Here is a 12765-nt window from a genome sequence, read left to right as displayed (position 1 = left end):
CTCAGCTCACCCCCGGGCCCACAACCCTCATTCCTGATGAAGGGCTTATGCCCGAAACATCGATTCTCCTGCTCCTTGGATGCTGCCTGACCTGCTGCGCTTTTCCAGCACTACACTCTCGACTCTGATCTCCAGCATCTGCAGTCCTCACTTTCTCCCAGTAGGACACAGCCATCAACACTGGGAAACAGCGTCTTGTTAAGAAGATTCCTGAAACGGACTCAGATTACAGTTACGGAAATCTCCGTGTGCCAAGATGTTACAAAAGGTGGTGCTCCAAAATTGTCTTGGAGACATTGAGGATCTGCATTAATTCTCTCTGTCTCTGTTGAACAGGGTTTGTCATCACAGAGATGTACAGCATGGAAACAGACCCTTCGGTCCAACCCGTCCATGCCGACCAGATATCCCAACCCAATCTAGTCCCACCTGCCAGCACCCGGCCCATATCCCTCCAAACCCTTCCTATTCCTATACCCATCCAAATGCCTTTTAAATGTTGCAAATATACCAGCCTCCACCACTTCCTCTGGCAGCTCATTCCATACACATACCACCCTCTGAGTGAAAAAGTTGCTCCTTAGGTCTCTTTTATATCTTTCCCCTCTCACCCTAAACCTATGCCCTCTAGTTCTGGACTCCCAGGAAAAGACTTTGTCTATTTATCCTAGCTATGCCTCTCATAATTTTGTAAACCTCAATAAGGTCACCGCTCAGCCTCTCCCTATAGCTCCAGGGAAAACAGCCCCAGCCTATTCAGCCTCTCCCTATAGCTCAAACCCTCCAACTCTGGCAACATCCTGATAAATCAATCATAGAGTTTATCCTTTAGCAGAAAACTGTGAAATAATGGACTCCAATCACATTGGCCCAAGTTTAGTGAATATCCAAGCCTGCAGTCTGCTGTCTGAGATTATATGTGGGGCCTAGGTTAGAGTGGTGCTAGAAAAGCACAGGAGGTCAGGCAGCATCGGAGGAGCAGGTAAATCAACATTTCGGGCAAAAGCCCTTCATAAGATTATATGACAGTCTCAGAATCGCTTTATTTTGGCAATTGCTATTCACGGTGGATGTTCTGCGTTGTAATGGTGCAGCTGTAAGTGTTAATCTGGCTGTTTACAGAATTATACCAACACGAATAGCCCCAGCAGTCGTGACTCATCTTGCAGTTCATACAATAAATAATTCCTACCAAGGAAAAGCAGGTTATAAAACAAGTTAATTAAAATAAACTGCAGGTTAGCTCCTTGACAGATTGACAGCTGAACACAGCGGAGGTCACGAATGGATCACAACATCTGCAACCTGACTTTGTAGATACGGCATTTCTCAGTTAATTGCCACCCTTGACATTGCAGCACTCCCTCAGAACGGTCTTAGTCTGTCATTGGTCCCGGTCTGAATAGGCAATTAAGTCCAGGAGAGATGACACTGGTAGCCTTCCCAATTGCGAGACAAAAGAATTCTGCTGCTCAAGAAAGCAGAATCACACTGCCTGATTGAGGGAATGACATACAATGGGGGAAAAAAAAAGGAACTGCTGCAGATATTCCAAATCAGAAACAAAAAGCAGAAAACACTGCAACATACTCAGGAGGTCAGGCAGTACTAGTGGAGAGAGAAATAACACTAATGTCTCATCTAAAGGCCTTTCATCAGCGCTGTAACTCTGCATTTCCCATGGCTGATCCACCTAGCCTGCACATCTCTGGACACTACAGGCAATTTAGAATGGCCAACCCACCCAACTTGTGCATCTTTGGGCACACAGAGTCCTAGAGCATGGAAACAGGCCCTTCGGTCCAACCGGGTTTCCCAAATTAAACTAGTCCATTTGCCTGCACTTGGCCCATATCCCTCTAAACCTTTCCTCTTCATGTACCTGTCCAAATATCTTTTAAAACGCCAGCCATGATCTGGAGGTGCCGGTGTTGGTAGGGGGGTGGACAAAGTTAAAAATCATACACCAGGTTATAGTCCAACAGGTTTATTTGGAAGGACTAGCTCTACCTGACAAAGGTGCAGCGCTCTGAAAGCTCATACTTCCAAATAGACCTGTTGGACTATAACCTGGCGTTGTATAATTTTTAACTTTATGCACCCCAGACCAACACCAGCACCTCCAAATCAGGACAATAACCTGGTGTCTGAGATTTTGTTTTAAAATGTTGTAATTGTACCTGCATCTACAACGCGCATGTCTCATAAATGAATAAAACATACCCTCACTTGCATTCCTGCCCAAGCCTTCTGTCTCTAGCTTGCTTGGAGTCACCCAGAACATTAACTGTTTCTCTCACAGATGTTGCCAGACCTGCTGAATTTCTCCAGCATTGTGTGTGTGTGTGCGTGTGTGTGCGCGTATTCGTGTGTGTATGTATATATCACAAATGAGAGACCGGTCATAGGGTGGACAGTGGGAGCAATTAAAGTGGCAGGAGGGATGATAGCGACAAAGGACAAGACAAAAGGAACCATGAATGTATGGTTCGGCAACTGGTTTTGATTTTAATATTATTTGATTTTGATTTTAAAATTATTCCAAATTATGTCATTAAAATAATGCTTTTATGACTGCACCTCAACACCTCTAAATGGACAAAATTATCATCATTACCCTGCCTCTTAAGTCATAGAGATGTACAGCACACAAACAGATCCTTTGTTCCAACTAATCCATGTTGACCAGATATCCTAAGCTAATCTAGTCCCACTTGCCAGCATTTGGCCATATCCCTCCAAACCTTTCCTATTCATTAACCCATCCAGATGCCTTTTAAATGCTCCAATTGTACCAGCCTCCACCATTTCCTCTGGCAGCTCATTCCATACATGCACAACCCTCTACATGTAAAAGTTGTCCCTTAGGTCTCTTTTATATCTTTCACCTCTCACCCTAAACCTATGCCCTCTAGTTCTGGACTCACCCAGCCCAGGGAAAAGACCTGGTCTCTTTACCCTATCCATACCCCTCATGAATTTGTAAACCTCTATAAGGTCATCCCTCAGCCTCCAACGCTCCAAGGAAAACAGCCCTAGCCATAATCAACCTCTCCCTATAACTCAAACCCTCCAACCCTAGCAACATCCACGTAAATCGCTTCTGAACCCTTTTAAGTTTCACAACATCTTTCCAATAGGAAGGAGACCAGAATTGCATGCAATATTCCAAAAGTGACCTGACCAATGTCCTGTACAATCACAACACGACCTCCCAACTCCAATACTCAATGTTCTGACCAATAAAGGAAAGCACTTCGGCGGGTCGGTGTGGACTTGTTGGGCCGAAGGGCCTGCTTCCACACTGTAAGTAATCTAATCTAACCTAATATAATCTAATCATAACCAAATCTTCACTATCCTTGACTTTAACAAGCATGTGGATTGAAAATGAACACACAATGCTGGAGAAACTCAACAGATCTGGCAGCATCAGTGGAGGCCGAAAGGGAGTTAATGGTTCAAATCACTGTTCTCCAGAACTTTTACCTTCTTTTGAAGAATCAGTGGGCGGCACGGTGGCACAGTGGTTAGCACTGCTGCCTCATAGCGCCAGAGACCCGGGTTCAATTCCCGCCTCAGGCGACTGACTGTGTGGAGTTTGCACATTCTCCCCGTGTCTGCGTGGGTTTCCTCCGGGTGCTCCGGTTTCCTCCCACAGTCCAAAGATGTGCAGGATCAGGTGAATTGGCCATACTAAATTGCCCGTAGTGTTAGGTAAGGGGTAAATGTAAGGGTATGGGTGGGTTTCGCTTCGGCGGGTCGGTTTGGACTTGTTGGGCCAAAGGGCCTGTTTCCACACTGTAATGTAATCTAAACCGTTTGGAATTGGCCACGTGAAGTGAGGCTCCACCTTCTTAGAACACCTGATTCTAACTGCCCCTTAATACAAATTTATCCAAAGTCTTGACCAAATAACCAGAGTTCTGTAGACAGCGAAGTCACTACCAGGTCACAATAACAAGGAGGAAAACACTTACTGAAAGAGACTGCCGAGGCTGGAGAGTCAGAATCGAAAAGTGTGGTGCTGGAAAAGCACAGCAGGTCAGGCAGCATCCGAGGAGCAGGAGAGTTGACGTTTCAGGCAGAAGTCTGGAAAACACTTACCACCACCTGCATAACCTGGCCCAGTGGACCCAGCCCCAGGCTGATCTGGAGAAAGGTGACTGGAATCTAAACCTTCCGTGTTATCTCTTTGCAAATGCTGAGACTTTTTGCGTTTTATTTCAGTCAGGGACCATGGCTGGCTTGGTAGAGCACAAACATCAGGATCACTTCCCCTTTCAGTCTGGCGCAAAGGCTAATTTAAGAGTAGCGTGACCCGATTCAATAGCTGTAACAAAGCACTTTTAATGGGGTTACATCCATCAACTACAAATGACGGATTTATTACAACCAGCATTGTGTGTTTGAGATTTTTCAGGAATAAGTCACCTCTGTCTCACTGGCATTAACAATTGGAGTCAGAATTGCAGTTAACAATCAACCATAAGCTTCATTCTTCAAACAGAGGTACATTCCCTCCCAGTCTTGTTGCCATTTCTCAAGCAAAATTAGAACTCCTGTGCTTGGAATAAGACCATGGTCAGTCTTTCCAAGACATGTTGAGCATGGAGCCACTGCCTGTTCCTCGGATGGACAAAAACTATCCCGAAGTCCTATTCAAGGAAGACTCTGCCCCCCACCACTCGGTATTCTCACACATAAGCAACATCATTAAAAGTGATCATTACAGTTATTTCATTGTTGCCACGTCTTCCAAACTGGCTGTCATACTCCTCCTGATACACATCAATGGCTATTAAGCACTTTGGAAAGGTGCATTACAAATGCAAGATTTTATTTTCATTAACTGGACCAGACACTATTAATCCTCCAACATTGACAAAGGTACATAGATTTGCACTTGTGATGTCAAGATATACGAGTCTATGGGAAAGGTGTTGAAAAACGAGATTATAATAGTTCGGCACTTTTGCTTGCTCTGGATGAGACAGGCCAAAGGGCCTGTTTCTGTGCCGTTGATGTCTAGACACAACCAGCACATTTCCTTAGGGTGGATACAGAAACAGATAATCTCTTCACCCAGTTTCACAAGTACACCCTGCTGCTATCCTTTTTCCATCTGGTAAACGAGCTATCTTTGTGAGCCCTCGTATTCAGTGCTAAGTGACAGGTGACTAGGTTTGTGCACTGGGTCCATGGCAACAAAGAATTAGGTGGAGGCTGTTGCCGGCTGCAACTCCTCTTGCTAGGTCTGCTGGCACGATACACCACGCTCGCCTGTCTGCTGCCATGTTCATTTCTGCATTTTTATTGCAATCTCAGGATTGAGAAGATAGTGTTGAAATAAGGGGAGGCGACAGCCTAGGGGTATTATTGCTCTACTGTTAATTCAGGGACCCTATAATGGTCCAGGGAACTGGGTTCAAATCCAGCTACGGCAGGTAGTGGAATTTGAATTCAATAAATATTTGGAGTTAAGAGTTTAACGATGACTGTAAATCCATTGTCAATGGTTGTAAAACCTACCTGAGTCATTGATGTCCTTCAGGGAAGGAAACTGCCATCCTTTCCTGGTCTGGACTACATGTGACTCCAGACCCACTGTGGTTGACCCTTAATTGCTCTCTGGGCAATTAGGGATGGGCAATAAATGCTGGCCTGGCCAGTGATGCCCTCATCCTGTAAATGAATATAAGTAATTTGCTAAACGCTGTAATTTGCGCTCTGTGGCTCCCCACAAACAAGACTCTAATTCTTAATGGCTTTTAACAACATTGGCATTTTAGTCAGAACACTGGAAGCAACCCTGCTTTTCTGTGAACTGCCTTGTTAATGGTGACCTGGAGGTCACTTAGAGGTGACCATGCAATCCACTAAGCCATCAATAAAAATCCTGAGACCAGAGAAAGTGGTGGCTGAAGTAACTCTGCTAATGAGATTGTGGCTGGTCTGAAAATCCTTAACTCCACTTTTCTCATAACCCTTGAAAGAGATTTTTAAATCAGTGAGGGAATTAATGTCGAGTACAGTTCCTGCCCATCCTCAACAGTCCTCTGTGTTAAAGAATTCCATCGTGTAACTATCTTCTGAGAGAAGAAATTCCTCCTCATCTGCGTTTTAAATGTACAACTCCTCACACCCTCTGGTCCTGGACTCTCCCACAAGCAGAACAATCTCTCCACAGTCCCGCTGTCAAGACCCTTAAGAAGCAAGATCTCCACTCATTGAAACATAACAAGTACTTTGTGGACAAATGAAACATTGGCGACAACAGGAAGTGATGTGTTACTTTCACTGATTCAGCCAGTCATCTCCCCACTTTATAATCAGATGACCTCAATTGTGAGCATACCTTCAATGTGCCTTTGCTGACAGGGGTTCATATCCTCTTTCAAAAACTTCACTGACTCAAACATGCAGTGCTAAGAATTGGACATAAAATTCCCAGGTAAAATCTTTTATGAAGTTCATGAACTCCTTGCCTTTGTTAATATTGTGCATTTATTCACAAAGAACAGGATCCTACATGTCTTTTTTAACCAGTTGTAACAAGGTAAACAATGTGGATAAAACCTTCTGACAACTGTTGGAGTAAAAGGAGTTTCGTCCACAGAGGGCTACGCAAAGTAGCAGCGGAATGCGAAACCAGCATAAAGGAAGTGGGAATAAAATGCTTTTGAAAAGAGCTGAAGTGCTCTTGGTCACGTACAACAAGATTTGCCTGTGTAAGGATCGATCACAACAATGCAGGTCACCTTCCACAATCCAAAGGTCTTTCGTCATGTGGACTACAGAACAGGGAGTTTGTGAGCTCTTGTACACCTGCACGTAACAAACTGTCATCACACCCTTTGGAGCTCTGCCCTCTCTCTATCTCTCTGGTTTGCTTGTTGACACAGCTTGGTTAGCTTTAACTGATACAGGTTTAGTATCCCATTAACTGCTGCTTTATTGCAATATTGCCCCAAATGATATGGTCATTGACAGGAATTGATTTTGAGCCAAAGTAAAATTGCTTTCACATTGTCTATGTTGGCCTGCCTGGAGCAAAAGCTGTTGGGAGGTAATCTCTCCTTTTAGATAGAGTACTTGAAAACATAGCTGAAAATGTGTAGCTGGAAAAGCGCAGCAGGTCAGGCAGCATCCAAGGAGCAGGAGAATCGACGTTTCGGGCATGAACCCTTCTTCAGGAATCCTTCCTGAAGAAGGGTTCATGCCCGAAACGTCGATTCTCCTGCTCCTTGGATGCTGCCTGACCTGCTGCGCTTTTCCAGCAACACATTTTCAGCTCTGATCTCCAGCATCTGCAGTCCTCACTTTCTCCTACTTGAAAACATAGCCTAGGGGAAACTTGGTCATAGAAATGTACAGCATAGAAACAGATCCTTAAGTCCAAATGGCCCATGCTGACCAGATATGCGAAATTAATCTAGTCCCATTTGGCCCAAATCCCTCTAAACCCTTCCTGTTCATATACCCATCCAGATGCTTTTTAAATGCTGTGATTTTACCAGCCTCCACCACTTCCTCTGGGAACTCATTCCATACACGTACAACTCTTTACTTGAAAATGTTGCCCCCCCCTTAGGTCCCTTTTCAATCTTTCTCCTCTCACCCTAAACGTATGCCCTCTAGTTCTGTACTCCCTCATGCCAGGGAAAAGACCTTGGCCATTCAAGCTTTCCATGTCGATACTGGTTAGATACAAATGCAGCACTCCACTATATTTGGTGTTTTGTTCCGTTATGGTGAAAAGTGGAGGGAACTCCAAGTGCTCATTTCACTCACATCACTACTACTGGAAAACATAGTACAAAAAAGGACTTCAGTCCATCAAACCTAGTCTGCCAATCATTGTCATTTACATTGGGTATCACGTGTGGTAAAACATACTCAAAAATAGTTGTGTATGTGTTGCTGGAAAAGCACAGGTCAGGCAGCATCCGAGGAGCAGGAGAATCGACGTTTCCGGCTGGAGCCCTTCATCAGGTCAGATGCTGCCTGAACTGCTGTGCTTTTCCAGCAACACACTCTCAACTCTGATCTCCAGCATCTGCAGACCTCACTGTCGCCATACGCAAAAGGAAAACAGGCAAGGCCAGGATACATCAACTATTTTGTCTGCTTGGGGATTCTAGAACTAGGGGCATAGTCTGAGAATTAGGTGCCGAACCATTCAGGAGTCGTGTTAGGAAGCATTCTATACATATACACACAACACACACACAGTGTTAGATGTTTGGAACTCGCTCCCACAAATGACAGTGGATAGAGAATCCATTGTTATTTTTATATCTCAGAGAAGTTTTGTATTAAGTGAAGATATTAAGGAATAAGAGGGCAGGTATATGCAGTTAGGCCACAGATCAAACACTATCTTACTGAAACAGGGGTCCGGCTGGAGCCCTTCATCAGGTCAGATGCTGCCTGAACTGCTGTGCTTTTCCAGCAACACACTCTCAACTCTGATCTCCAGCATCTGCAGACCTCACTGTCTCCATACGCAAAAGGAAAACAGGCAAGGCCAGGATACATCAACTATTTCATCTGCTTGGGGATTCTAGAACTAGGGGCATAGTCTGAGAATTAGGTGCCGAACCATTCAGGAGTTGTGTTAGGAAGCACTTCTATACACTCACACACACACACACAGAGTGTTAGATGTTTGGCACTCTCTCCCGCAAATGGCAGTGGATAGAGAATCCATTGTTATTTTTATATCTCAGAGAAGTTTTGTATTAAGTGAAGATATTAAGGAATAAGAGGGCAGGTATATGCAGTTAGGCCACAGATCAAACACTATCTTACTGAAACAGACTCAAGGGGCTAAAAGGAATCTCTCTCACAGGAACAGGAATGGGCCAAAGTGTTTTTAGCTCCATAACAAACCAGATGATAACTAAGACTGCTGAATGAAAGGCTAGGTATGTCTGCACTCTCCGACATGTGCTAATATTTGGAAAGTGCACCCCGCACTTTAAAAAATCAAACGATGATATCTTGATGAGATTGGATAAATAAATCTGAAGCTCTGAACATGGAATTACAATGAACTGGCAGATTTAAAATGAACAGGAGAAAAGCATCAGACAAGCATTCCCAGACATACATCTGACATACAGACAGCACCGAGTAACCAGAACCATTCGACTGGACAATGACAGCGTTTCCCTCTCAGTTTCACCGATGGAATGGTAGCACAAGGGACTACCTTCCATCCCACAAAAAGTCATAAAAATCTGTTCACCGTGTGTAACAAAATTTGACAGTTCAAGAGATATAACTCTGGCATGATTGTGCATGTTAGAAACACTCACTGCATTTGTGCAACATGCAACATCCTCTCAATGTGTGGGAGGAAATGTTAAGTGCATCCACATTGTGCAGTCATTAAGGGTAGTGCTTTATTTATGAGACAGACATTCAAGACAGACCCATGAGCCCACATTTGAGATTTGCAAATTCTTACAGTTCAGGTTTCAGATTTGATTTATTGTTCCCGTATAATATGTTACGGTTATTCTGTGAAATACCAGAATCTATCAAGATACATCTTCAATCTGCAGAGGCCAAATATCAATGCAGTCTCTCCAACTACAGCAATTTTCAGACATAAGGAGAAAAATCCAGGTTAAGGTATGCGACAATTACTCATTTAATTTCATTCAAGTACACAAAGAGATTTTGTGGGTAAGTCTCTAAAAGAATCATCAAAGAAAGGTTGGTCACATCATTATTTTTCAAGGACATTGTGTCTATTATAGCAAGTTGTTGTCCATGCAGTGCTGTAGGTTTAAAGACCTGGAACCAATTGACTTGAGCCAGTGGCACACCTCAGATCTAACACATTCAAAGGCATAGCACTGAGGGGTGAGGGTGCTGATGGAGTGGGGTGGATTGGGCCCAGGACCAACAAAACTGAAAACTGCAATGACGAGAGAATTTTGGAGGGGAAGTAGTTCTGCACCATTATACACGGCCAAATGGCATCGGTATAAAATTCTGATCTCTAGGCCGGAGGTTAACACTTGGATAGCTAGCTCAGAGCAGTGACTTGGAAGATATGACTTGGAGGTGCCAGTGTTGGATTGGGATGGACAAAATTAAAAATCACACAACACCAGGTTATAGTCCAAAAGGTTTATTTGGAAGCACTTGCTTTCGGAGCGCCGCTCTCCTTCATCAGGTGGTTGTGGAGGTTAAGATCATGCTCACAGAATTTGTAACCAAAGGAGTCCTGTGTCATGGAGATGTGATACAGTAAACAATCTGAGATTAAACCTTTCATCTTTTATAATGGGATATGCTGGTTTCTGTTCTTTGATATGTAAATCCCAGAACTTCTTTTCAATTACATTCTCAAGATAGCTCAGGTTGTGTGGCGAGTACTCACGTGACTCGGCCAACGTTGTCTATCTCATATGCAAAGATGCCCCGAGGAATGGTACATTGGTGAGACCGAGCAGAGGCTACAATAATGGATGAATGGACACTGCACAACAATCAACAGGCAGGAGGGTTCCCTCCCAGTCGGAGAACACTTCAGCGATCCAGGACATTCAGCCTCGGACCTTCGGGTGACCATCCTCCAAGGCAGACTTTGGGACAAGCAATAATACAGAGTGGCTGAGCAGAAGCTGATGGCAAAGGTTGGTGCCCACGGGAATGGCCTCAACCGGGACCTTAGTTTCATGTCACACTACAGGTAACCTCACTGCACGATACACTCACTCGCACTCCTACATACTCACACACCCACACAGAACCGCCCCCATTCACAGTCTTGAGTGCAGGGGTGTATGCACACTCATACACTACCTGCACTCACCCCCTCACACATACCACATCTCTCACACACACACACACTCATTCGGTCACTCCTACATGCGCACACTTAAACTTATGGGGTGAATTTGTTTTTGCAGAATTACATTTTATTTTGCTGCATGAATCCATGTAAAGCTCTGTAGAACTATAGAGGATTTGTTAGCCTGACATAGCATTGGGACACAGACAGACGTCACACCATTAAGTCCCACCACTATCGGATGAAGGAGCGGTGCTCCGAAAGCTAGTGCTTCCAAATTAAACCTGTTGGACTATAACCTGGTGTTGTATGATTTTTAAAATTTGTACACCCCAGTCCAACACCGGCACCTCCAAATCAAGACTTCACACCATTGTTCAAAAAGCTGAACGCCCTTGAGAATGTAATTGAAAAGTAGTTCTGGGATTTACATATCAAAGAACAGAAACCGCATATCTCATTATAAAAAGATAAAAGTTTTAATCTCAGATTGTTTACTATATCACATCTTCATGACACTGGACTCCTTTGGCTATAAATTCTGTGAGCATGACCTTAACTTCCACCACCACCGGATGAAGGAGCAGCCCTCCGAAAGTTAGTGTTTCCAAATAAACCTAGTGTTGTGTGATTTTTAACTTGGAAGAAAGGCTTGCATGCACAGTTTGAACCACTGTATGAACAAGGGAGAGCAGACTCTTGGTCTTCTACACTCAAGTCAAAAATCAATTTTTAAATTGTCACATGGACTAACCAGGTTGTCACAAGGACCCCCTGCCAGTGCTTTGCGAATCATACTTGGCTATCTCATTCACTTCCTCTGTGCAAGCTACAAGTTCAGGCCTTGATCACAATAAAATGAATGGTAAGAGGAATTGAGAACAGATGATTACAGAGTGGAGACTTCCTCTCATTCACAAACGGCTTTCCAGTTTTATATTACCACTTCACAGCTTCTTTCTCGAGGTTGCCTTAATGCCATGTCTTCCACGGGGGCCCCTCCACACAAAACTACGAACTGAGCTCCCAAACCACTGCAATAGACAGTACAGGTCAACACCATAACATACCTACACTGGCTGCAACACGCAGAACCATCGTACAAAATTACAACTCCGTGCTCAAGTCCTCGATAACAATTTTCTATAAGTTCACTAAACCAGCAATCAGTAATGGAGTTAAAAGGGCTGTGTACGAAGAGGTACCATGTCGAACTGAATTATGAGGAGACAATCCAGCTTCCCCTCTCATATAATAACACTTATAAATTATACAATTTTCAACATTTGACATTATAGAACTTTTACTTTACATGAAGAATCAAGGACTTAAAAAAAACTCTAATCCAATAAGTTACAAAGTTTTCTCTTAATTATAGCCTCTTTGTAAACAGTTGATCTCATTTAGGTGCCAGAGAGTAGCTCAGGTGTTTGTGATTCAGTGAGGAGGATGAAGATTAGCTGATGACAGACCAAATGACAGTGAAAGGCACAGAGTGAATCATAAATAATCACACAAACTGTACACGCGAGGAGTCGTGTCACCGGTGAACATCACTGAGCTGCTGCTGTACCTCTGGAAACTCAACAAACAAGAAGAAACATAAATCCAAACAGCTGTTGCCTTTTGCTATCTTAAACCTCCATTTCAGCTGTTGTTAGGGCTACTCTGCACAATAGCCGGTGCTTGAGATTGTTGTGTGTGCTTTATAAACCTCTCTGTTGAGAATCGTGTGCACGTGCTTTATGAAAGGGTCCTCAGATGCTCTCGACGAAACTGCCAGGGAACAGGCCAGTTTTGCCATTGCGCTGCAGGGTACCCTTGAACCAGCCGTCCTCTCGTTTCTTGTGCACAAATACAATGTCACCATCTTTTAGTTCCAGCTCAGCCTCGCTCTGCGGAGGATAGGATACGACAACTCTGTACCTGTTTGTAAAAGAAATGTGCATTAC

At 43.9% G+C, this 12765-nt stretch overlaps 1 protein-coding gene across 4 annotated transcripts in view; it reads right to left on the bottom strand.

The window, feature by feature from the left end:
• Positions 1 to 11268: 11268 nt before the first annotated feature.
• Positions 11269 to 12765, bottom strand: part of sh3rf1 (SH3 domain containing ring finger 1) — a 155302-nt gene continuing 153805 nt past the window's right edge. For 3 of the 4 annotated variants that reach the window (XM_043703587.1, XM_043703578.1, XM_043703596.1), the window contains exon 12: positions 11269 to 12739. In XM_043703587.1, the coding sequence (XP_043559522.1) occupies positions 12571 to 12739 (169 nt within the window). In that variant the 3' untranslated portion in view covers positions 11269 to 12570. The remainder of the gene's footprint in view (positions 12740 to 12765) is intronic. The other variant, XM_043703607.1, reaches the window with a different exon arrangement.

Source organism: Chiloscyllium plagiosum, chromosome 2, assembly GCF_004010195.1.
Source record: "Chiloscyllium plagiosum isolate BGI_BamShark_2017 chromosome 2, ASM401019v2, whole genome shotgun sequence".
NCBI classification, from domain to species: Eukaryota; Metazoa; Chordata; class Chondrichthyes; order Orectolobiformes; family Hemiscylliidae; genus Chiloscyllium; species Chiloscyllium plagiosum.
Note: the sequence above shows the minus strand (reverse complement) of the source record. Positions and strands in the feature narration are given on the sequence as shown.